This window comes from Herpailurus yagouaroundi, unplaced genomic scaffold, assembly GCF_014898765.1.
Source record: "Herpailurus yagouaroundi ecotype Mexico unplaced genomic scaffold, PumYag 141, whole genome shotgun sequence".
Taxonomy (NCBI): Eukaryota; Metazoa; Chordata; class Mammalia; order Carnivora; family Felidae; genus Herpailurus; species Herpailurus yagouaroundi.
The window spans coordinates 66,860,067-66,886,305 of NW_024412396.1; the positions used below are offsets into that span (position 1 = coordinate 66,860,067).

The window sequence follows — 26,239 nt, forward strand, 5'->3', positions numbered from 1 at the left end:
AAAGAAAAGAAAAGAAAAGAAAAGAAAAGAAAAGAAAAGAAAAGAAAAGAAAAAAGGAAGAACCCTGTTTATAGGGAGTCCAAGGGCAGGGCGAGTCACGGACAAAGAGACATAGAGGTTGATAGAGTTCCAGGATGTCTTATGGCTCAGGCTGGAATGATGCCACCCACTTCTGTCCTACTAGTCTAGAATGTTCTAGACTAATGGAGCGTTGAAGGAAGGGTAGAAGTCAGAGCTCTTCCTGGATCCCTCTGCAGGCTCACCCCTCTCCTATGGGACAGAGGACAAGACCTAGGGACAGCAGTGAAGGAGGAGGGGTGCAGGGCAGGCCAGGCCATGGAAGCCTGAGGTCTAAGGAAGATCTAGAACAGCCATTGCAAGATTCATCTGAAATTGATGGCTCTGACTATCTCTCACCAGAACCAGCGTTAGTGGAAACATGTCCAACTATAGTATTAAGACTCACTTGGGCAAAGACGATTACTTTCTAAAACCAAATGTTGTTAAAAGTATGTCACTTTCCTGATCCTTAACTTCCTCGTCTGTAAACTGGTGAAAACCCCCCATCACAGAATTCTTGAAAAGTAAAATGAGAAAATGTAAAAAAAAAAAAAAAAAAAAATCCTGAAGCGCGGGGTCCGATACAATATAAACCATAATAGTACGTATTAAAAAAAAAAAAATAAGTAGCCATGTTGAACGATTTCCCCCAGGCAAGCTATTATTACACAGGAGGCCATGCCTTTAATGTCCACACTAGCCCTGGGGAGCAGACATTCTCGTTGTACCCATTTTACAGCCCATAACAGCAAGGGGTTCCATAATTTGCTCAAGAGCACACATGCACCAAGGCAATCTTGACCCTTGAGGCAAACCTGGCTGTCTCCTACTTCCATCTAGAGATACTCCTTATTCAAAAGGTGATAAGGGGGGAGACACTTCCTATTTCCGAAGTGTCTTTTCACCTGTTCCAGGAATTACTTTTACCTTTTAAACATAAAAAAGCTGTAGGAAAAATACCGCCTCTCGGGAGAGGCTATTCTGCGGGGGCCCAGTCCACAGCCAGGATGCACAGCCTTCCCCTGGAGGGACCTCGCACTAAATACCGGAGGCAGGCAGCCGAAAAGGAAGAACAAGGTCATTGCTCCCTGGGCAGCACCCCCATCAGCCAAGCCGGGAAGCTCTCTGAGCCTTAGCTTCCTTATCTATAAAATGGATTTGTTGTAAAATCAGTAAAGTAGAAACATTCAAAACCAATTCTGCGGGCCCTTGGCCTCCACCCACCCTAACCCCGGCCCGGTGGGCTGGGGAACCATACAGCATGCACGCTCTGGTCTTCATCCCTGGCCCAAGTGCTCAGCCGGCACCACACGGGGAAGCTTCCGGGCCTCTCCATCCCTCACAGGCTGCTGACCAGCGCACCAGCCGGGGCGACCCCAGCTACTGCAGATAGGAGACCTTGGGCGGCGGCGGCAGGAGAAGACCAAAGGCGTCAGCACCGCCACTGCCCCGGCGTGGCACTCTTATACCCGGGTGGCCCCCAGAACTCAGGGCAGGTACCTGTGGCCACCCCAAATGCCTGGGCTAAAGCACCGTGGGGCCGGGGTCCCCACTAGGCTCTGCGGACCCGCAGCTGAGAGCCGCCAGGCGGGAGACGTGCCGGCTCAGAGCGGCGGAGTGGCCATGAAAGATCCAGAAAAGTGAGAAAAGTGTTGGGAAGGAGGCACGCCCACCACCTAATTCCACCCTCAGGCCTGGGGATTTCGTGGGAACAGGGACCCATGAGCCGGCTCTGGAGAGGCTCCCGGATCCCCCAGCTCCAGGGCGGATCCTGCTTTCTCGCTCTGGCTTCCCTAGGCGGCAAGGAGGAAGAGTCCTGGTTCTCCCCGTGGGCGAGGGGGAGCAGGAACCCCATGCTGTCCCCTCTCATGGGCAATGCTACCACCCCCAGCAGCCCGGCAAAGTCCCTCTCCACCCCTTCCTAGAGACGAAACGGATTTTAAACCAAGACACCCGTCCTGCGACTGCTTCATATCCAGGGTTTCTTTTCTTTTCTTTTTTTTTTTTCCCCGGACAGGTCAGAGCTGCCCAATTTTTTCATTTGAAGCTACAAACTACGTAGATTTCTTTTCTGGGCCTCAGATGGGGGTGGGGGGCGGTGGGTATGAAATACAGAATGTGGCCCGACTACATCGCCATCACTTTATTGTATCGTCACCGTTAACTTAACTATAAATACTACGGTGGGGAGCGAGGCGCTGGCGGCCTTGGACTTCGGGGCTCGAGCCCCTGCTTACCCCCGACCCCAGGCGCCAACCCTCCGGGCTCTGTACACTATTTACAGCCTCGTTCCTCTTTCTCGGCCCCCTCCCGCAAGGCAGCGCGTGTGCAAGAAAGTAGCATCGTCTGTCTGTGCAAGTCCTTCGAGTTAGTCAAGAGCCACAGCCGGCCCGCGGCCGTCAGCTGTCCGAGTCCAAATCGCTTTTACCTTCCTCTTCCCTCTTCTCGGGCGACGCCTTTGACGACGTCTTGTTCCACTTCTCGGCGTTTTCCGACTCCTCCGACGAGGACCGCTTCTGCCGCCTCCATTTGGCACGGCGATTTTTAAACCAGACCTGTTGCGCAACGGAGGACAAAACGACAGTTAAGATCAAAGGCGCGCTCCCCCACGGCCGGGGCACCCCCGGGGCCCTCCGTGGCCGCGCGTGACGCCGGCGTGGGCTCGGAACCCGGGGACCCCGCGCGCACGCCAACAAAAGGACAGGAGACTCGCTCCCGCTTCCGCATTTCCATTCAACTTCCTGGGCCTAAAGCGCCCTCCAGCAGCCTCCGGGCCTCCACGGGATGTTTCGCAAGTTCAGGGAGACCCGAGCAGAACCGAGCAAACCCGGCGGGGGCCCGATCTCGCCTTGGAGGGCCAGCAGGCGCGCCCACCTCCACTTTCTCCTCGCGGAGGTGCACCTTCCGGGCCAGCTGCTCGCGGGTACCCACGTCTGGGTACTTGGTCTCCTGGAAGAGGTTCTCCAGCGCTTCGAGCTGCTCGTCCGTGAAGATGGTGCGGTGCCGCCGCTTCCGCCGGCAGTGCAGCTGGTTGAGGAGTTGCAGCTCGGTGCGCGACAGGGTGCCCACGTTCATGTAGGGCAGCATCTGGTGCGGCACTGGGGACACTAGCACCGAGCCGGGGCCCTCGTAGCCTGCGACAGAGTAAGACGCACGGTCAGCCGCCTTCCTTGCCACGGGGCGCACACGCCAGCCCGCCTGTCCGCGACCCACTCCGACTGGAAAATCCTCTGCAAGGGGGTGCTGGGAAGCGGGGGTGCGCGGAAACCGAAGATGCAGGGAAATGGGGAAAGCGTGCTAGAGCGTCCACGCGCACACTCCCAAAGCCAGCTAGGGAATCCCAAAAGCCTAGTCTCCCCATGCAGGCACTAAGTTACAGTTTCCGCTAACTCTCGCCTAAAGTTTGCAGCAAGTGTACAATCCCCCGTGCCCGATCGGCCAAAAAAAAAAAAAAAAAAAAAAAAAAGTGGAGGGGGAGGGTGGGGAAAGTTTATTTTTGCAAGGAGAAAAGTTTGCGCGAAGTGAAAATAGCAAGCGCCGCCGCCCACCCACGCTCTAGGGACTGAGGACCGAGGCAGGCGGAGGAGGCCGGCGAGAGCGCTACCCTACCTGGGGGCGTCGGGACGCAGGAGCACTGCTGGGCACCCAGCGGCGGCACGGCCCCGCAGCAGGCCGGGCCCACGGGCGCCGCCTGCACGTGCAGCTGCCCGTAGAAGTAGTTGTTGTAGCCGAGGCGGGAGCCGCCGACCGCGGCCGGGAGGCCTGCGCCGCCGGGGGCCACCGGGCGCGGATAGAAGGCGCCATAGTCCGAGGAGGCGCCGCCGCCGGCGCCGTAGAGCGAGTCCCCGTGCAGGGCCGGGAAGACTACGGGAGCCGCGGCGCTGGGCGCCACCGGCAGCACCGAGTCTTTGCAGCGCGGCCGGGCGGCCAGGATGTTGTCGATGCTGAACATGCTGGCGGGCATCCCCGAGCCCCGCGCCGGGACCGGGGGGCGGCAGGGAGGCGCCGGGGAAAAAGCCTCAAAGTGGGGGGGGGGGGTCCACTCTCCTCCAGCGGCCGACCAAACCGAAAGAGAGCGCGGGCGAGCGCGCAGCCCCGCGCCCCTCCCCGCCCCCTGCGTCCGCTCTCCCTCCTCCCGCCCTCCCCTCTCGGCAGCGTTCGCTGAACCCAACCCGCGGGTAGGACGGAGTTTAGACCAGCTGAACCTCTTGTTGGTTTTATACTGAGTCGACGTCATCCTGGATTTAGTTCCTGGTAATATGCAGATGACAAACAGAACCAGATTTGGCCCTTTCGGTTCCTTTGGGGGGGGGGGGGTTAGGGTAGGGGGAGGGGGGAGAGGTGCCAAGGGGAGGGGGTTGCGGGGGCCAGAAAAGGGATTGTGGATTGCAAATTAATGAAATTAACCTAATCTTTCCCATTCAGCGGCCCCGCCGCGGGCTGGCCGAGCTGGGCGGGCGGCCTAATTACTCCGGTTAATCTCATTAATTCCATTGTGCGGCGCAGTTAACAACTCCTTGAGCCCGACCTCTCCGCCCCCACCCTTTTTTTTTTCTCAGATTGGGTCCTATTATTGGGTGCGATTTCCTCTGCGAGAAACTCAAATTCATTGTGGCCAGTTTTACTTTGAGGCTACGTTTTCTCCCCACGCCGGAATTTGTTTTGTTTTAGAAAATGCGAGGGGCTGCGTCCTCTTTCAAGCAAGACTAAAAATTCCGCTTTTCCTCCGAGCCCCCAAGCACTCACCGCCTAATTTCACCTCAGTTTTTTTTTTTATCTTGAGGTTTTCTCCCGAGTGGAACTGGTTAACCCCACCCCAACTTTTTTGTTTTTGCAAAGGCCAACATTTCTAAAGGCAAAAACGACGAAAGAGGTGCGTTGTGGTTCTTAAAATACATGCATATATGTATTTTTTGCAGTCACTTTGGCTCTGAAATCTACCATAAGAACCCGTAGGCCCTTACACAGCGGACACCAAATTCAGCCGCTATTTAAAATTCGCCACCAAGAGCAGCATTCTAGAAGCGATGCTTCCCGCTGCTCCCTGTGTGGGGGCCGGTAGGTTTATGTTTGTTTGCTTTTTTTCTTTTCTTTGGTAAAAATCGCTTTTGGAAATGGGGTGTCTTCTCCCCCATACTGTTTTTGTTTTCAATCCCAAAACGGGGCTTTTGGGATTCCTCACCCCATTCCCCAACAACTGAGTCGAATTTCCCCCCGGTGCGCCTCGCCGGTTCCCCGACTGGGACAGGCCACCTAGCTGTCCTTCGCCCAACAGGCCCAGGCTGGACTCCCGGAGCCCCGGCGGCCTGGCCCAAGCCGGACTCTGCTCGCGGCAGGCGGCCGCGGTGATTTGCGGGATCCTCCGCGCGGCACGGCCGGTCCGCCGGAGCTGCCGGAGGCGCATCCAAGCCCACCACCGTGCGCAGGCGGCAGAGCGCCTTTCGAGAAGGTAGGCGACGATACGCGCGGAACGAAAGTCGCCCCGGAGGTCCTGCGGGCCCGGCGTAAGCCCCAGTCTCGCAGAACTGACCTTTCTCGGCCCTTCGCGCAGGCACCCCCAGCCGCTTCAGGAAAAGGGGTAGTGCCGAGCCCAAACGAGACAGCCGAGGGCCGGGTTGGGGGGCAACTCGGGTTTCCCGAAGGAGGGCCGCTTTTAACTCACGCCCATTTTCTCCCTGTAGCTCTCTGGCTAATTAACAAGGGTCCCTGCCGGCTTGTCTGATGTTGCTTCGGTCAGGCCACGTCTGTGGGCTGCCTCCTCCCGGGCGGTAGGGCAAAGGGGAAAGGGCACTTGTCAATTCGTGTTCCCGGGTCAGAGGAGCGAAGGCGCGGGGGTTTGGTCCGGCCCGGGGCGCACAACCCCCGCCGCGCGCAGGCGTGGCGGCGAGAAGCTAGGCGGCGGCGCTTCTCCTAGGCCTCCCTTCGTGGACTCTGCACCCTCGGGCCCACCCGCTCGTGGCCCAGGAGCCTTGCTTCTAATGCTGAGCAGATTAAGAAGTAGTTGTAGGGGGAGACTAGGGCGAGACCGAGATGGGTCTCGGTTTGGGGAGGCAATCGATTTTTTTTTTTTAACAATAAAAACTGCTCCCAGGGGATGGAGTGTGACCCTCTTCTTCAGAGAGGTCACGTCTAGGGTAAGAAGTGCAGCCCTTTCCCTTTGCTACTAACCAGGGATGGAGGCATTTGCTCTGGGAGACTTAAAAATCACCAGTTTCCGGGCACATATTCTCCGCCAACGTTTCCTGGGGTTGAATTCTGCAGGGCGATTGATGAAAGACAACTAGGGGCCGCCAACTCCTTCGGCGACTCTGGCTGCGTTTGTGTTCGGCGTTGGGCGCCCTGGGCAGTGCGTGCGTGCGTGCGTGGATTTTTTAAGACCTTTGCTGAGCTGGGCGGAGGCAGAAGCGTTTCGGGACGGAGTCCTCGTCTGTTTCTGCAGAGGTGTTCGGAACCGCAAGGCGCGGAGACTTCAGCCACAAATTTAAGAGTGCTTTCTAGTTTTTAAATAAGGCAGCCTGCCCCCCCCCCCCCGCCCCCAAGCATACTGCCTCCTTCCACTTGGTACATTGTTCTCTTTAATGATGAGATTCAGCAATCCCCTAGACTTCGCCTCTTGCTTTTCTGCAATCCTCTCATGGTACCCTCCGACCCCTGGAAGGAAGAGCACTGTATCTCGAGTCTGTGCGTCAGAGTTCTAGACCCAACGTTGCCACCTTGCAAATCAATCACCTTGCAAATACCTCTCTAGGTCGTGGTATTTTTTAGTGGATGGAACCGACGCCAACAATCATTGGGTCCCTTAAAACTGTGAGAATTCTCGAGGCTAGGTGACTGTCGCCTGGGGTAGCTTGGGGGGCATTTTTCTAGTACTTTTCATTGAGGCCAAGATGCAGCCTGTCCCCACCCCCACGCGGGTCAGGGTCTCTATCAGCTGGGTCCAAGATCAGGAAAAGGGAGTGAGAAAGCTCTGTGCTCTTGCAGAAGGGACTTTCCGGGAAAAGGTCACAGGGACCCAGACGGAGCTCTACTCCAGTCTTTCAGTCTCCCAGGGAGCTCACCCCCTGCGAGGCGGGGTCTCCCCACCTCCGTTGCCCCTCGATCTGCAGGCGGCACCGTGTCCGCGGGGAGGCTGGAGCCCGGGAAGGCAGTCAGCGGTGCGATGTCCGCGCTGAGCGTCCTCTGCGGGGCCCAAACCCACAAGTGTCCGCAAGGCGCCAAACAAACAATCATCGCCTAGCCTCGCCGGGCGCAATTCGCAATTCGAATAACAAATGCAACGCACGCAAATTGCCTGCCTCGTGTTGCTAAGCGATTGTTTGTCCGCCCGCACGCACCGCTCAGCATGGGAGGACCGGGAGCGGCCAGAGGCGGCCAGCAAGCGCTTAGGTGGGACGTGCAATAAACACGCCGCTGATTTTACTTATTATCACCCAAACACGATTTCACGCGAAGCAATCACCATGCCAGAAGTCTATGAAAATGTGTTTGTTGAGGAGTCCGTCGCCCCGGTAATAACCCTCATTTTTAATATATTAAAGAATAGATCAGCGGATTCCGAACGCGTAAGGTATATGTGCGGGTCGGCATCTCTAAAGGCGCTTTTGCTCCGCAGTCATCGCTAAATTGATTCATAGAGCCTAGACTAAATTGCTTCTCTGATTTAAAACCGAGTGCCCAGATTTGGAGTGTGCGTCTGGGTATCTCTTCCCGCCCCCAAGATATTTTCATTAGGGAGAAAACTGTCGCCCACTGCCCTTCCACACACTCACACACGTGCACCCATGGCTGTAAAAAAAAAAAAAATGCATATGTGGTCCCAACTTCTTACGGTTTCAGGAACTTTCTTTTCTTAATTCTTTCAGCCTCTCTCCTGGTCACAGAGCACAGCTCATAATCGGATGCCCTCAAGAAGATTTTTCGTGGCATGGGCAAAAAGCCGGCGTGTCCTTTACAAAGGTAGGGAGCCGCCTCGGAGGAGGGCGAATTAGCTGGGTCAGAGGAATTAGGAACAATGCACAGACCCGGCTGCAGCGGGTGCGCGGTGTTGAGACCCCAGACGGTCTCCACAGCGCAAATCGGCTGTATTGTTTGTAGGTGGGTTTAAAAAAAAAAAAAAATCCAGTGCCTCAAAAATAGTGCTCAAACCCCGGTCCATGGCCCTGCTGCTCCGAGGACACCTCCGGTAGCCCCAGGGGGTTTTCCGGGTGAGGTTGGGTGGGTGGAGTACAGCTCCAGGTGTAGACGCGGTCCCTGCTAAGGGCAGCGCGCCCATTCAACCGGGATATAGGGACCCTTACGAGGCTGAGTTTTGCCTCAAGTTTTGCAACATTCCAAACAGGCGCACTGAGCCTCGTGGGACGAAATAATCAAGGTGTTAGGAAAATTCAACATAACTCGGGGTGTGTGGAGGGGGGTGGGGGTGGGGGAGAAAAGGGTGGCGAAAACTGACGTCTTCCCAAAGCATCCGAAAAAAAAAAATAGCCTTGGGTTTTCAGGGTTGGAGAAATCCTCTTTCAGCGGAGCTATTTACCAAAGTTTGTTTCAAAGGGACTGCAGCATTGCTTTGGCAGCTCGCAGAATGCAAATGCCGATAATTTGTTCTCAGTGGAACTTTCTCTTGAAATGATTAGCAAAGTCAGTCAGTTGAAAATGAGAGCGAGTGCACAGACAGTTCCCGAAGCCCCTCGCTCACCGATATCGGCTTCTAAAGTTTTCATTCATGTAAACCTCATTAATGAAGATCTTTTATTGAAACGTCAAGGGGATTTGAAATTTAGAGTAAATTATGAAGCTTGTATGTCTAGCCAAGTCATGGGTCAAATGCATTTGTGAAAAGCTGCTCAAAGAGCATATGGTTTTGAATTTTTCTACAATGACTAGTGTTTAAATAAATTGCTTGTACTGCTTAACTTCATGTGTAATTTTGACAGAAATTGGCCTATAGCCTTTTGATATGTAAACATTTCAGCCTTTTATGCGGTATAAAAAAGACACTCGCTTTTTAGGATCAGCTCAGGCAGTCACCCTGTAATTCAGAAAGCTGGCATCTACCATTACATTCTTGCTACATTTCAACTTTCCAGTGGCAGCCTCAGGGAGAGAGAAAAAAAAAAAGGAAAGAAAGAAAAAGAAAGAAAGAGGATATTTCAAAAGCGATGTCCATTTGGGATTAAAAGCTGCAAATGAAGGGAGAATGTGCCACTTACCATCTGAAAGAAATGGATAAACCATAGTTATTAAAGAACATTTTCTGTCATCTTTCTTTAAGCCAGCCCATCTGAGAGGACACTTAAGCAGGACTGGGACTGACTGCCTTGTCATTAAATGCTTATCTTAGAGCCCAGTCAATCAGTCCAACACGCAAATAGGTGTTAAAAATCTAGGTATCACTTCAGGATGTTAGCGGCGAGATGGCTCTGTGTCACAGAACCCATTAAGTTGCAAAAATCAGTCTGGGAGGAGAATCCTGGGCACGGGATGGCTGGACACAAAATGGCACGTCTGAGTCACGCATGGTGGGGGGGGGGTCTTTCTCAGGGGGAGGCTGTGGCTGGAAAAGGCAAAGTCTGCATGGGGCGCAGTTCTGAGACCCCTCTGGGCTGCCAGTGTTTCTGAAACACGTATACATCCGCATAAACCCATTTGTTGCTCATATATCCATCGTCTCCGTAAACAAGCTTGGAATGTGGATTGGAAGGCTGGTTACAGAGCCAGCTGTAGCTTACCAGTTACCCCGGGTGCTAGACAGGGCCACACACTTGCCGTGGCGGCCACCTCCCGTTCAAGCCCTGTGTTCTCCTGGTCCTACCCTATTTATCCTATACGTCAGCTTTGTCCCCGAGAGACTTTGCCCCTCTGTGAAGTTCTGGAAGCAGTGAGGGGAGACAGGAAGCAACAGAGACCAGTTGGTGCACAGTTGAGCCACCAAGCAGAGTGAGATCTTCTTTATAGAGAGACTGTCCCGGAGACAAAATGTGATTAAGAAAGAAGACTGGCCGGGAAAGACAGGAGGAGGTGTTTTATTTACATTTCTTACGCATTCCAACACATCTTACTGTGGTCAGCAAACCGGAAAGGAAAGGACATATTTCATAACCTAAAGAAGGCACCAGACTTTTGTTTTGTTTTGTTTTTCCTCAGCATTCTACATTCCTATCTTACCCTTCTGCCCGTTTTGAAATGAATAAGGGTAGATTTTTCCTGTTAGCCGTAGTTGTAAAGTTCTTGGAAAAACAATTGATTTGCTAATAAAATATTTCCGTAGCTTTCAGCTGCTTAACTTTTAGGAACTTACCCCGAAAATGTGTCTGTGATCAAAGTTAGCTAGGCGAGACACGTATTGGGGGTAAAAAAGGAAGACTTAATACTCAAGAGATAATTTGGGAAGTTGTGGGTTGGGGTTTTTTGTTTTGTTTTGTTTTTGAAGGAAAGACTATCAGAAAATAAAACTGAAAATTATGGGGAAAGACAGCCATGCCTGGGTGGCCGTGTTCCGTGTCCAGAAAGGTTGGTAATCAGCAGAGATATGTGTAACGTGTATTCATCTTTTTAGAGAGGATTTGATGAAATGGTCATTGGACAATACGTCAGCTTCAGATCTGGATGCGAGATGGGTAGCAGGTAACGTTACTAGCTCTTTTTCAACATCAGAACGAGGAAACTAACAAACATGTTCCCAGATGTGTCTTGTCCTTCAAAGCAGTCACCAAGGGAGGCTCCTACTTGCCCCAGCATCACTGTCAGTGACGGTTTTGAATAGTTTTCTCAACTCCTAAAAGGTCACTTACTTGGGCCCATTCATTCCTGTCTGCCTTTGAAAGAAGCAGCTAGACTCCCTTGCCCATCGGTTGTGTGCCGAAATCAAGGCTTCCGAAAAGCCTAAGGAGTCGGACGAAGTCATGGGAAGTGGCAGGCGGGAGGGAAGCCGCTTTCAGAGGTCCAGAGGTCACGGGTCCTGTCACCTGCTCAATCCCACCAGCCAGAGGGTCTGATGCTGTCACTCAACTGGAACCTGGCTTTGCTGGTGGGAGGAACAGGCTGAGCCCTTCCCAGGGTGCCTGGATAATTCAGATCAGTTCTCTGTCCCCGAAAGGAAAAAGGAGAATTCCCAGAAACAACCTCAACTTTCAGTTTGTTTGATTTGTGTTGGGGGCTTTTATTCTCTTTTCTTAGCCAGGAGATCGAGAGTTTTGGAATACACTGCCCTCCACACACACACACACACACACACACACACACACACACACACCCTCCCTCAGCCCCTCCCCGCCTCCATTTTGCACACTTGATCACTTCTGGGCCAATCAATCCCAATACCAGCTCCTTGGTCACCTCCTTTCTGGAGGTTGTGTTTATTTTCTTGTTTGGGGGTATCTGCCTGCACCCAGGGACAAAAACTGAATGATGCTGGGTCCCGAGGTGGATTTGGTTTCACTTAGCAGTAAAATTCTTTCTGCAGACCAGAAGGTCTTGGATTTAAAATCACAAGAGTCCGTCTCCCCTGTCATTGGGTTGTTTGTAATTTATGTATTATGGGAAAAAGTAGTCTGTTCATAGTAATGATAGCTTGGGGAATTGAGTATATGAGCCAAACACAGGACAGTTGAACTGAAAAGAACCCCTCTTGTCTACATGATACCTCGCAGGTTTTTTTAACAGGTCCCCGAAGAACATTTCATTCCGCTCTCATAAGGTTTGTAGATATAGTCATTTTCAGCTCTGCCCGGTAGGTCCACGCGATATTTGCAAGTAGAATGCTGACGTCAACAAACACTTTCATGCCCGGCTAATGACAATGCTTTCTCTGAAACTCCAGGATTCTGGAATTATTTGAATCTTAAAGTGTCTCCGGTTGACTCTGAGATGGGAACATAAGTTTTTGATAATGCTATCCACATTCTGATTTCAGCCGCGGCCGTTCTTTTTTTTTCTTTCTTTTTTTTTCTTCCCCCCCCCCCCAACCCCTCGGAAAGTGGGTTTCCAAGCTAAACTAGGTGATCAAGTGAATGCTTAACTTGAAATAAGTTTTGAAATGACTTGTTCACCATTCCAGTCCTTCAGTAAAAGCGCAGCGGCAGAGAGGGCTGCTTTCAAAGCTCTCTGCGCGGCAGGGGAATTCTGAGGAAAAGGTAGATATTGAATATGTGTGGCGAATGCACACCCCTCCATATTTCAGGGAAATTCTTTATTGAATATTTCTCGCTCCAAAAGCTGGAGTCACTGTGAAATCTTGCTCCTTGGATATCTGTCAGGGCTGACCTAGTCTCCCGACCTAGGAACAAATTGCCTTTTTATGGGCGCATGTTCTAAATGGGAGCAAACATCTCCATCTTGAGGCATAAGGCCGGAGAAACTGGTATTGAGGGCCGGCCATGACTAGGTCTAATTAGGGCAAACGACTAGTTTGTTTGTTCTAGAAAATGGAGCGAGGGGCGCCTGGGTGGCGCAGTCGGTTAAGCGTCCGACTTCAGCCAGGTCACGATCTCGCGGTCCGTGAGTTCGAGCCCCGCGTCGGGCTCTGGGCTGATGGCTCAGAGCCTGGAGCCTGTTTCCGATTCTGTGTCTCCCTCTCTCTCTGCCCCTCCCCCGTTCATGCTCTGTCTCTCTCTGTCCCAAAAATGAATAAACGTTGAAAAACAAAAAAAAAAAGAAAATGGAGCGAAAAGGGAAGCCCGGGGGGGGGGGGGGGCTCAGTAGGCTAGGCGTCCGGCTTCAGCTCAGGTCATGATCTCCTGGTTCACGAGTTTGAACCCTGCGTCGGGCTCTATAAAACAAGGAAATGCCCCGCTCATCAGCTGGCTGAACAACACCTTTTGTTCCCTGGCCCCAAGTTACCTTTCCTCCCCTCTGTCCCCACCCTAGTTTGTCAGGACTCTGGCCACACGCCGAAGGCCCCTGCCCTGTGCCGCTCAGTCTTGGTGCCTTCGCTGGCTCTCTTCGCCCCCTCCTACGTGGCCTTCCCCTGTTGGCTCCGCGCGGCCACACTGGCTTCCCTGTCTGGTTGTGCGGACGTGGCCTCTGCCACCCTGAAGACCCCGGAGGTGACCATCGGGCCTTCCTGTGCTGCAGAACGAGTCCTCTTAGGGTTGGAAATATCTGAGCTGGGACCATATGGGCGGAACCGGCACTTGGCCCCGTGAGTGTGCTAAATCACTTGTTTAAGGAGAGAATACATTTTCACCCTTCCCCTCCCCCCCTCCTCGCTTCTACTTCCTCCCCAAATTCCAGGCGAAAGATCGTTAGCAGGGGAGTGTTAATTAGCCACAGTGGGTGCTCTCCTGAAGTAGATAAAAGAGAGGGTGAGGGAGAAGGGCTGTCCATCTGTTAACCCCAGGCAGTTAGTTCTCCCAGACACCGCCTGGGGTCATCATGCGGCTGGCGTGTGCACAGGAGTGCGCTGGTGTGCAGGTAGCCTTGGGCTTTCCAGCCACACCTGTGTGCCAAGGTAGGCCGACGGTCACCTTTGAACCTGAGGTCTGACACATCTGGGTGGGGCGTCCCACTGTCATCGGGGTGGGTCCTAAATGAAGAAAGCAGGAAGACTCTCCAGGACTTCCTGGGTTGTGTCTCCCCTGGAGCCTTCCTCTTCCCATCTCCGAAATGGGGGAGCGATCAGGAAACCAGCTGCAAATCCCCTCTTAGCTCAGACGTCGGCCGCTGGTCGCCGTTAGCTTGCGTTCTGACCGTGTTCAGGGGAGATGCGTCCCCACTTCCCAGCGGTGCAGCCAAAGGGATCAGGATCCAGTTCAGGGCCACGTGGCGATGTGGGAGCAGAGCTGTCCGGACAAAGCTGGCCCTCCGGGATGGGTAGATGGGTCTCGGGTAGTTGAAAAAACTGCTTTTGAGACCCTAAGCGGGGACAGGAATTGGGGGTGGGCCCTCGCCACCTTTGGGGGTCCTGTTTTCAGTCTGCAGTCACTACTCCCTGCCCCTCCACGGTGACAAAGCGAGTCAAGGAGAGACTCTCCTGCAAAAGAGCAAATGTTGAACACTGGCAACACGCTCAACGGTCCCTGTCTGATTCCATTCCAGAGCTCCCGACTCCAGAGTCCCTTCCCCCCTCCCTGCCCCAACCCCTGTGGTGGCTGAAAGTCCCATCTTCGTCGTCAGGCTGCCTTCCAGCTCTGATGCCCACGAGCTGTGTGAGCCGGAGAGAGCCCTGTGACCTCTCGGAGTCTCAGTCTTCGAGTCTGTAAGATGGGGGTGGGTACGAATGATCCTGTTCTCAGGGTGAGCGAGCCAGCGTGTGTGCCCGTGGAGCGGCTGCAGTCATTTGTCATTTGTAGGGCGGAAAGTCCTTGCCACCTCAAGGGGCGTTTACCATTAGGGCCCCAGCTCTTGCACACAAATAGATCAAGGGACAGGAGAGCCTAAATATCTGCAGTGGTGTAGACAGAGGCCTGGGCTTGGTTCCCTGCACAACGAAAAGCCTCAAATCCTTTCCCGGGGAAATTCCCAAGGAAAATGGTGTGTCGCTTTCGAATTGCAATTCTCCGGGGGCGCCTGGGTGGCTCCGTCGGTTGAGCGTCCGGCTGCGGCTCAGGTCATGATCTCGTAGTTCGTGGGTTCGAGCCCCGCGTCGGGCTCTGTGCTGACAGCTCAGAGCCTGGAGCCTGCTTCGGATTCTGTGTGTCTCTCTCTGCCCCTCCCCTGCTCATGCTCTGTCTCTGTGTGTCTCAAAAATAAATATAAACATTAAAAAAAAATTTTTTTTTAGAAAGAATTGCCATTCACTACCTCCCTCGATTCTCAGATTAAAGCAACGGGGAGCCACGAGGGGTCAGAGGAGTCTAAGGACTTCGCCCCAGGTCTCAGAGCGGGGAGGTCGGGGTGCCATCATTCCTCGCTGGGCCTCCTGGTAGCCTGGGGCTCCTTCCACCAGACCCTTCCTGGTGCAGCCCAGCGCCTGCTTCTTCAAACAACCAGCTTGACTCCAACCCCACTGTGGGAAAAATCAAGGGGGCTTCCAGCTGTGAGGAGTCTGAGAAGCTGAGGGACCGCTCGCTGGGAGGGTGGGGTCCTTCGCTGGGAGGGTGGGGTCCTCCGGAAAAGCTGTGCACACACCTCCCGAGGTATCTTTGCCTCCCAAGGAAGCCAGTGCGGAAGGGGCAGTTTTTCTGTCAGAGTTCACTTGTGACCCCAGGCTCTTCCCCTCCCCTCCTCCTCCCTGCCACCCTGCCCCAAACCTCTTTGGGCGTGGCCTATATTATTCATAGGCTAACCTACTGAAGGTTAAGATTTAAGACCCCCTGAGTAAATCCACCCGAGCAAGCCCCTCCACTCATGCTATACACAAGGTCTGCAGAAGGATATTCACGAGGGATAATGAAATTCATTTAGAACAACCTAAATGTTTACCGGTAGGGTACTCATTAGATAAAGCAGCACACACCCATAATAAATAACCACACGGCCATTGAGGAGAAGAAGGCCATCTCGTATGTACTAATATGGAAAGATCTCTAAGATGTCTTGTTGAATGGCAAAGTTAAGTTATCTGAAATATTATGACTGTGTGTGTGTGTGTGTGTGTGTGTGGGTGCACATACACAACAGCAACATTGACTATGGGTTCATAGGGGTTAACGTTTGGAAGGCAGTTAGAACAATGCATGGAACACAGTAAGTGCTGTATGGTGTTTGAGAAATATATAAACGCACAAAAGAGAAAGATCTAGAAGGTCCACCAGTGAATTAACAGGACCAGTCACCTCTTGTAGGAAGGGCTAGGATTGGAGTAGATACTTAAAGAGGACTTGAGCCTTACTGCTAATGTTTTACTTTTGAACAAAGACACAGCATTCGTGTTTTACTTGTGACGTTAAAATTCAACGTGCATCGAAACCCAGTATCCAAAATCTGAAACTCCTTTCCCCCTCTGCATGGGCAGTGTTCCAGGGAAAGGGGACCAAGGTCAAACAAATAATGAGATAAGCGACTACACCCCACCCCCATCCCCATTTCCTCAACTAACACCTCATCACAGGCAAACAACATCCTTGCAAAGGAGTCCCCCTCGCTAATGACTCATCCCCTGGGTTCCTGGACAATGGCTGGGGGTGTGAAGAGGACGGGACTCCTACGTGGACACATTATAGGTTTAAAGTCTTAAGATTGGATTCTAGTCCCCAAACTTACCGATCAGATGCGTAAGTCACTTCTTCTCATTCTGCGACAAGGATCCCAACTTTGCCTTAAGTTCCCCTTAATTCTGGAGAGACCAGTGAGCCTTTAAAATTATAATCATCTTTGTCCCTTGGCACCTAACAGTGCCTGGTGCGAGGTAGGTGCTCGCTCAGTGGATGTTTGTGAAACTGAGCTGAAAATAGTTTGTAAGGAATTTCTGCGTGCTGGGCACTGGGCTACATGCTGGGGCAGAGAAGACGAATTTGCAAAAGTCCCTGACCTCATGGTAAGTCCCTTACGCTCAAAGAGATTTCCAGCAGTAAAAAGCCCTGGCTAAGGAGGAATAAAGCAGGTGATCTTAGCTCTTGGTGCAGTGAACAGGACGGGACATTATTGTCACAGCTCAGTGTGTTGCAGCAGACGGAACACAAATGTCTGAGTTACACGGAGTCGCGTAAACTCGTAACTCAAATGTAGGTGCCGAGTTTGATTTTGATGTCTGTATAGCCACAGATCCTGCTCAGGCTTTTTCTGATGAGCCTGCTTGATCTTGTGCTGACAATCAGGGCATGTAACTTTGATGTCATGAGATTTTGGACCATCCACTGTACTCAGACCTGAGCCCAAATCCTGGTTTCACCAACCCATGGCCAGGTCACTAGGGTGCCAGGGCGGGTTCCAGGGGTTTCAGAGCCTCAAGGATCATCCGTGTGAGATTGTGAGGACCGCTCTCGGGTTGTTGGATGGATGATAAGTACTAGGTGCCTAGAAGGGGTCCAGCCAATGGGAGCATTCTGGCCTGGACAGGAAAGAAGGCAAGACACCTGTGCCCGCACAGAGCCTGCTCACCAAATGGTAGCCTGGGGAGGCTTTCTGGATGTTTGGATTTAGCATTTTCCAAGACCCCGAACACCTTTAAGGCTCAAGGCGTTGTATGGCTACTCAAAGTGACTCCGAAAATTAACCTCGGTCCTCTTCAAGGGCTGAGATAAAGACAATCTTGATAGTATTTCCTTATCTTTAATTTACTTTAAAGGCTTTTGCACTGGAGTTATTATCCTCATTTGCGCGTGAGGAAATGGGATCCTGGAAGATGAAGCGATCGATCATACAGATTGTAAGAAAGGAGCAGAAGTCTTAGACCAACCCAAATCTCCCCCCAAAGCCGGTATTCTTCGCGCCTCAGCACCTGGCGAGGCAAAGAGGTGATGCAGAGAAAGGAAATTTTCAGCAAGGGCTTTCTGGGTTAGCTTCCTTCCGGGGGGGGGGGGGGGGTTGAAACTCCCTGATCTCAGTGTTTGCATCTATAAAACGCGGCTACAGGGGCGCCTGGGTGGCGCAGTCGGTTAAGCGTCCAACTTCAGCCAGGTCACGATCTGCGGTCCGTGAGTTCGAGCCCCGCGTCGGGCTCTGGGCTGATGGCTCAGAGCCTGGAGCCTGTTTCCGATTCTGTGTCTCCCTCTCTCTCTGCCCCTCCCCCATTCATGCTCTGTCTCTCTCTGTCCCAAAAAATAAATAAACGTTGAAAAAAAAAAAATTTAAAACGCGGCTACTTGTCATCCTGTCCACCTAGGTGGTTGTGAGGAATAAAGGAGCTGGTTAGGAATAGCTTTCACAGGCATGGTGGCCCAGACGGTGATGCTCTATGGAAACACAGGGACCTAATTCACAGAAGTTGGACTCTTGTCAGAGGAAAACAACTTAACGTTGCTTGCGCTTTCCTTCGTGGGCACGTGAGAAAATGATATATAATAGAAATTACTCTATGGCTACATGAGCCTGAGGATCTCATCACATAGGGGTGCCTGGGTGGCTCAGTCGGTTAAGCATCAGACTTTGGCTCAGGTCGTGATCCCACGGTTCGTGAGTTTGAGCCCCGCGTGGGGGGTCCTCTGTCCCTCTCTCTCTCTCTCTGCCCCTCCCATGCTCACGCTCTCTCTCGCTCTCTCTCAAAAATAAATAAACCTTAAAAGACTTTTAATGAAAAAATCTCATCACGTAAGAATGAAGGTGCTAAGTGGGTATGTCTGTACAGATGTGCACGTGACATTGGCATGGTGCTTAGCAGGTGTTAAGGTAGGGTTAATTAAGAGATATGGTGGGCGGGTGAGACCAGGATTTGAACCAGGCACCTGGTGGATAGCTGCCTGGCTGCCTTCTTCTCGACCATTCTGCTTCCCATTCTGCCGACACCAGGGGAGTGGTTAGTACTTTGCCGACTGCCCCAGGGGCCGCTGTGTCTGGGGATCCCTGCCCTACCCTTCCTCCTCTGCAGCACTGGGGACAGTGTGGAGTGCTTGGAAGAATTGGAGCTGATGGCAGGTGTGGGGTGTGGCCAGATCGCTTTAGCTCTCTTCCTCTCCCAAGAGGGCTGTGGCAGGGCTGGGGTGCCCACCTGCGCCTGGAGGGCTGATGACGCGGACAGACCGACAGCCAGGCCAGCTGCACAGAGCTGGGAAGCAGGCCCAGCCGGGCTGCCTCCGGCAATGAAAGAATGTTCTAGAAACCAGGGCAAAGTTGCTAGTGCCTTGGAATGTGGGCAGCCCTCTGCCAAGTAGCAGGTCCCACATTCCCGGTAAGGTTGCTAACTGCTGGCCTTGGGGCTGGGGACATCATGGGACACAGGATCTGAAGCAGGCTCCAGGCTCTGAGCTGTCAGCGCGGAGCCTGACGCGGGGCTCGAACCCACGAACCACGAGATCATGACCTGAGCTGAAGTCAGAGGCTTAACCGACTGAGTCCCCCAGGCGCCCCTGGATTTAATTTAATTTTATGTGTTTCAGTATACTGAAATTCATTTTCCTATTGGTGCTCACATTTTCCTGTCTCTGGCGAATGGGAACCTTCCCAAATTTGCTTCTGGGTCCTAAGGTGACACAGCTCAGTCGTCTTTCATGGCTGCCCTGCTTTCTTGTTTGACAGAATGTTCCAGAATGATCGCATTCATTTCCTGCCCGAGACCTGGAATCAACCATTCCTGGTTTCTTTGAGTGAGAAACAGTATTTAGAGACCATAGTCTGATGCTGGGGATGCTCATTTATACTGTTTTAGATATTGTTCCGGGTCTTTTCAGTAGATCTAGAGTTAACAGAGTGAAGAAAAAAATCCAGATCATTTTTTATTTATTTTTTTATTTTTTATTTTTTTCAACGTTTTTATTTATTTTTGGGACAGAGAGAGACAGAGCATGAACAGGGGAGGGGCAGAGAGAGAGGGAGACACAGAATCGGAAACAGGCTCCAGGCTCCGAGCCATCAGCCCAGAGCCCGACGCGGGGCTCGAACTCACGGACCGCGAGATCGTGACCTGGCTGAAGTCGGACGCTTAACCGACTGCGCCACCCAGGCGCCCCCAGATCATTTTTTAAAGGATAAAATATACCATGAGTTTGTTCTGATGCTTCTAATCTTAACTCAGGTTATACTTAACCTTTTTAAACTCAGATCTCCATCTTTTTTCCTACACCAAAATCCTGGCTCCCAACGCTAACAAAAATAGCTGAGGGGTGCCTAGGTGCCTCAGCAGGTTAAGCATCTGACTTTGGCTCAGGTCATGATCTCACCGTCCGTGAGTTCGAGCCCCGTGTCGGGCTCTGTGCTGACAGCTCGGAGCCTGGAGCCTGCTTCAGATTCTGTCTCCCTCTCTCTCTCTCTCTCTCTCTCTCTCTCTCTCTGCCCTTCCACCGATTGCATTCTCTCTCTCTCTCTCTCTCTCTCTCAAAAATAAATCAAAGCCTTAAAAATAGCTGACATTTATTGAATGATGATTATATGCCAGGCCCTAGCCAATACTCACAACCAGCCAAGAACCATGTTATTATTACACAAGGGAAGTCTGAGGCTCAGGGAGGCCGGAGAAGCTGCCCAAGGTCACGCAACTAGTTCAGGGCAAAGTCAGGAATGAGACTCAGGCAGGGTGGCTCCGGGGTGAGACCCTCCACACTCCCCTCCTTAACCACCTCCCTTTGCTTAGAACAGTGGCCCATGGAAGGCAACCAGGGCCCCGGAGAGAAGCAATTATAGAGCAAAGAAATTGAGTGATCACTTCCACAGAGGGCTGGGGAGACCGGGAAGGCTTCTGTAATGTTCTGGGTTCAGGGGGACACAGTCTAGGCCATGACAGTGACAGGCAAGGCCTGTCATGCCTGGTGCACCATAGATCATGTTAAATCTCAGAAAGATAAGCCAACTTCCTCCTTCACTGACACGGCACCAGGGCATTTTGGGTAACTGGCTTGTGTTAGTTCTGCCCCATATGAGCTTGACCTTGAGGGTGAAAGGGAGTAAAAATGCCACCATACCCAGCAGAGTGAGAGTCAGGGAAGGGGTTCCCGTGGTGGAGTCCCGTAGTCAGCAAAGACTGGATAAGGCCATGGCGGCCAGCCACGATGGCCCCAGTTGACTCGAGCCCGGGCTCTTCCCTCAACATCTTGCAGCCCATGAATGTGGGGTCATGTTGCCGACGGTGGGTGTCGCTGTAACAAAGTGCCACCCATGGAATGACCTAAACAACAGAAACGTATTGTCCCACAGTTTGGAGGCTGGAAATCCGAGATCGAGGTGTTGGCAGAACAGATGCTGAGAAGGAATCTGTTCCGGGCCTCCTCCCTCCAGGCTTCTGGAAGCCTCGGTGTTCCTTGGATTGTCGGTGACCTTCTCCCTTCGCGGCATCTTCCCTCTGTGTGTATGTCTGGGTCCAGATTTTTCCCTTTTAGAAGGACGAAGGTCATACTGGATTAAGGCCCACCCTGACGACCTCATTTTAACTTGATTTCCCCTGTAAAGACCTTATCTCAAAATCAGGTCATGTTCTGAGGTATTGGGTTAGGATTTCAACAGATGAATTTGGGAGGGACGCATCAATCCATGACACTGGGGATGGGGGGGACGCTTTCCCTACTCGGTACCTATGTGCTGGGCAAACCTTAGGCTCCAGCAGGCGGCTCCAGGCTGCTGGGTTTCTTCTGAAGCTCTCACTTAACGGTTTCCTGTCCCTCCTTTCCTGTGTGTGTGTGTGTGTGTGTGTGTGTGTGTGTCCTCAGTGCTCTGTCTGCTTTGTGTCCCCCATCTGATCGTGAGCTGCTCCGGTGGCAGAGACTACATCTTGGTTAATCTTGTCCCTTCCTCCCAAACCATGCTTTGCGGATTAAAAATTCTCCATACAATGGAGTAGCATTTTCCAGGCCTTTATGTTAAGAAAATGCAACCGCTCACCTGTGTTCCCCCCACTCCCCTCCCTCTTTTACAGCTTTAAAAATAATTTGCAGCTATCCTAATAAAACTCAGTTCAGGGCACAAATCACGGATGGATGCTAAAACCTCTGGGTGAAATTGTTAGGAAATGTGATACTTACACACGATCAGAGTCTTGTGGTACGGATTACTTATCAATTACAAAAGGAGACCAGAGATTTCTTAATAATTGAAAGGGAGATGGGGTGCCTGGGTGGCTCAGTCCGTTAAGCGTCCAACTCTTAATTTCAGGTCATGAAATCTCAGGTCGTGATCTCAGGTCTCAGGTTATTATCTCATGGTTCGTGGGATCAGGCCCTGTGCGAGGCCTCTGCTCTCTGGGCTGGTTCTGGGCTCCTCTCTCTCTGCTCCTCCCCCTGCCCATGCTCTCTCTCTTTCAAAATAAACATTTTATTTATTTTTTTTTTTAATTTTTTTTTTCAACGTTTATTTACTTTTGGGACAGAGAGAGACAGAGCATGAACGGGGGAGGGGCAGAGAGAGAGGGAGACACAGAATCGGAAACAGGCTCCAGGCTCTGAGCCGTCAGCCCAGAGCCTGACGCGGGGCTCGAACTCACGGACCGCGAGATCGTGACCTGGCTGAAGTCGGACGCTTAACCGACTGCGCCACCCAGGCGCCCTCAAAATAAACATTTTAAAGAATCTCTTTAAAATAAAAGGGAGAAAATCTAGGACTGCCTCAGTCAGTGATCACAGTTACCCTCAGCAGGATGGGACGACGGACGAACACCACCAGCCCTTGTGGGATATAGTGGGAAGGATACAGGGTCATTTATGCTGCATACGTGTAAAACATTTTCAACTTGATTCTGATAATGAAGAATCATTCAGACGTATCCAGATAGGGGAGGGCTCTACATAACAGCTATCCCGTAATCTTCAAAAATGCCAATACCACGCGAGATAAAGGAAGGTTAAGGAATTGTTCCAGACTGAGGAGACCGAGGACACATGACCAGTAAATGCAGCATGAAATACTGGTTTGCATCCTGGATTCAGGGAAAGTTGCTCGGAAAGATGTTATTGGGGAAATTTGAATATGGAATGCATATCAGATATTATAAAAATGTTAACTTTCTTGGATTTCATAATGGTAACTATTACATAAGAGAACAGGCTTCTTTTTTTTTTTTTTAAGTATATTTATTTATTTTGAGAGAGAGAGAGAGAGAGAGACAGAGACAGAGAATCCCAAGCAGGCTCTTTGCTCAGTGTAGAGCCCTATTCCAAGAATTGTGAGATCATGACCGGAGCTGAAATCAAGAGTCAGGCGCTCAACCGAGTCACCCAGGTTCCTCTAGTTCTTAAAAAATATATACTGAGTGCTCACTTCGGCAGCATAGAGACTAAAATTGGAACGATACAGAGAAGGTTAGCATGGTCCCTGCACAAGGCTGACATGCAAATTCATGAAACGTTCCAGATTTTTAGAATTTCTGTACAGGCATGCCTTAGAGATATTACGAGTTTTGTTTCAGATGACCACAATAAAGTGAATATTGCAATAAAGTGAGTCAAATGAAAAAGAAAAGAAATATGTACTGAAACATTCAAAAATGAAAGGTCCCGGGGCACCTGGGTGGCTCAGTAAGTTAAGTGTCCGACTTCGGCTCAGGTCATGATCTCGCGGTTCGTGAGTTCAAGCCCTGCATTGGGCTCTCTGCTGTTGGCACAGAGCCTGCTTCAGATCCTCTGTCTCCCTCTCTCTCTGCCCCTCCCCTGCTCATGTTCACGTGCACGCATGCGTTCTCTCTCTCTGTCTCAAAAACAAACAAGCAAAAAAGTAATAAGTCCCAATATCTGCAACTTACTCACAAGCGGTTAATCAAAATAATAACAATAGGTGGGAAAATTTTGCAAACCAATGTTCTGCTCTGTACTGTTACCTACTGTATATCACTGAGTCTGTCATACATGTGAACATACATATCCGCATGCACAAAACCAGGGACACACTACCGCATGCTAATTTGGAGGGCTTTCTGTGGATAATTTTGCCTAGAGAGATTTTAGCTCCACGTTCTGACTTCAGGACCAACTCCCCAGGTCAGAGACATCTCCAAGGTGAATATTGTCCACGATATTCAGCTAAAAGCAAGGCAGCAGCCCTGGGGTTTGGGATACACTGAGACTAAATCATTCCAGTGGGTGGAAGAGAGAGGAACCGAGGGGGACAAAGAACGGAGCCTTGGGCCAACAGTCCTGGGTGCGCATTATTCAGGATGTTGAAGATGAAGGTGTTTGCATTTGAACTGGTAGAACAAGGCGGCTGAGCGCTTTCACCCGCGTTGTCCAACAAAAACGTAACGTGAGCCACAGTGCGATTTCCACTTGTCTAGTAGCTGCATTAAAAAGGTAAAAAGAAACAGGTGTGATTAATTTTGATAACATATTTTATTTAACCTGATATACCCAAAATGCCTTCATGTCAGCCTATCTTTAATGTAAAAAGCATCAATGAGATAGTTTTCATTCTCTTTTTCGCACTACAGCTTAGAAGTCTGGAATGTGTTTTATCGTCACCGCACATCTAGATTTGGACCAGCCGCATTTGGACGAGTCCTCAGGAGCCACCTGTGGCTGGTGGCCACCCCGTGGAACAGCACAGGGATTAGACCGTGAAACAAAGACAGGGGCGGGTTGAAATCCCAATGCTTCCGCTTATTAGATTCGTGACTGTCAGGCAGATCATTTAATCACCTTCAGTCTTCATGTTTCCTAGACGGTAAGATGGGATTTGACCAGGGAATCTATCTCTTGGGTCGTTGTAATGGTCTGTGTGAAGTGCTCTATGGAGGGTCATTCACTCATTCACTCGTGGCCCTAATTCGGTCATTCTACCTATACAACAAGGAGGTGTGGCTGTGTGCCAGGTGGGACACTTGGCAGGGAGTGACCACCCCATACAAGGGTTCTATTTATACTGAACAGCCCTGCCCCAAGCAAGTATAGATTAGGACCAACGCTGGCAACTCCTGTGCTTATGATAAATGCATAAAGAAGATGCTGGAAAGAAGAGATTGCCTGTCTGTTGTGATGACTCCGAGCTCAAAGACAGACCATTCTGAGTGCCCAGATCAACCCAAGGACTTAATTATTCAATGGTGTTCACCTTACACGTGTTAGTGCACTGAGCGGCCTGGAATTGTAGCGGTTACAAAAGACGGCAGGACCAGGGTAGAGAAGCTTGAAGCTGAGCCAGCCAAGGAGCTCGTGTTTGTGGGAGGCAGGAAGGGGCCAGAGGAAGACCAATAAGACGGTGGGGAGGGGTAGAGAAATGGGACAAGGCCCATGGTGAGGCCATGCTATGGACCAAGTGACCAGGAAGGTGCTAGAATTAAAGGGGGAGATGCTGTTGCTAAGAGGACAGACCACGCCTATGAAGGTCAGATATCAAGAGAAGGGCCTGGGAAGTTTGGGGGCCTGGGCTGCAAGGGTAGGGTTGAGAGGGTGGGGAGGGGTTGGAGCTGGAAGGTGAGTGCATTGTGAACAGCGGGTAGAGGTGGTGACAGGATCTGGGGTTTTTATCAAATGGCTTTAGAAAGGAGTTAATGGGTCTGCTCTGTAGGAGCAGGAAGGAGGCCCTTTGGTGGAGGAGGGGCCTCTCTCAGGGGAAGATAACCACTGAAGATCAGAGAGGAGGGTCAAGACCAGGAACCTGCCCGGGATCTCTGCTGGGGGTGAAAGATGTCTTCTCCCTGGAAACCAGCCCTGTGGGATGGACCCGTGGAGAATGGCCTTGGCCCCCAGCCTGAGTTAGGAGAGAACACAGAACAAAGTGCTTGACAGTGGAGTCAGGGAGGAAGTCTGCGAGGTGTGGGTTCGCAGGAGAGGATTAGCAGACTTCCCCCGACAAATCTAGATCATCCCGTTCTTGTCTCTGGGCCTTTGCACCTGCTGTTATCCCATCTGTTGCCTGGAAGCTAAGTTCGCTCTCCGTGTTTGCACAGCTGCCTCTTTCTTAGCAAGCAGATCTTATTCAGACACCATGTGTGAAGGTCTTTCCTGGCCACCCTTTCAAGCAATGCTGTCCCCTCACCTCTTCCTTCCACACAGCTTTTAGATAGCACACCTCCCCCATCTGACATCAGATCATTTGTTTGTAATCGTCTATTTCCTCCCCTAGAGTGTTACATGCTCCTTAAGGGTAGGGCTTGGTCGTATTCCCTGTTCTCTCTCCACCATTTGGGGCACTACTTGCCATCTAGGAGATGTCCAAAAGATAGCTGTTGTCAGAATAAATACATGGATGGACGGATGGATGGCTGGATAGACAAGATGGATGGACAGATGGATGGATGGACAGCCAAGATGGACGGATAGATGGATGGGCAGACAAGATGGATGGACGGATGGATGGATGGACAGACAAGATGGATGGACAGATGGACGGATGGATGGACAGATGGATGGATGGACAGATAGATGGATGGATGGACAGATGGATGGATGGATGGATGGATGGATGGATGGATGGATAGATGGACAGACAAGATGGACGAACAGATGGATGGATGGACGGATGGACGGACGGATAGGTGGATGGACAGACAAGATGGATGGACGGATGGATGGATGGATGGATGGACAGACAAGATGGACAGATGGATGGATGGATGGATGGACAGATGGATGGATGGACAGATAAGATGGACGGATGGATGGATGGATGGATGGATGGATGGATGGATAGATGGACAGACAAGATGGACGGACGGATGGATGGATGGATGGATGGATGGACGGACGGATAGGTGGATGGACAGACAAGATGGACGGATGGACAGACGGACGGGTGG

General features: G+C 51.5%; 1 protein-coding gene, 1 long non-coding RNA gene and 1 other non-coding gene across 3 annotated transcripts; 2 read left to right on the forward strand and 1 right to left on the reverse strand.

Moving 5' to 3' along the window:
* Positions 1 to 698: 698 nt before the first annotated feature.
* On the reverse strand, positions 699 to 4,120 carry GSC (goosecoid homeobox). The gene is made up of 3 exons (XM_040478159.1): positions 3,670 to 4,120; positions 2,935 to 3,194; positions 699 to 2,615 (listed from the first exon to the last, which is right to left on the reverse strand). Exons 1-3 carry the CDS (start codon positions 4,022 to 4,024, stop codon positions 2,460 to 2,462), a joined length of 771 nt encoding a protein of 256 aa, XP_040334093.1. The 5' UTR covers positions 4,025 to 4,120; the 3' UTR covers positions 699 to 2,459.
* Positions 4,121 to 4,217: 97 nt separating this feature from the next.
* Positions 4,218 to 24,332, forward strand: LOC121032248 (uncharacterized). Its single transcript, XR_005791161.1, has 5 exons — positions 4,218 to 4,314; positions 5,336 to 5,509; positions 7,923 to 8,016; positions 9,890 to 10,680; positions 23,933 to 24,332. It is a non-coding gene; the product is annotated as an uncharacterized LOC121032248 (long non-coding RNA).
* On the forward strand, positions 22,763 to 22,869 carry LOC121032561 (U6 spliceosomal RNA). Its single transcript, XR_005791371.1, has one exon. It is a non-coding gene; the product is annotated as a U6 spliceosomal RNA (small nuclear RNA).
* Positions 24,333 to 26,239: the final 1,907 nt, after the last annotated feature.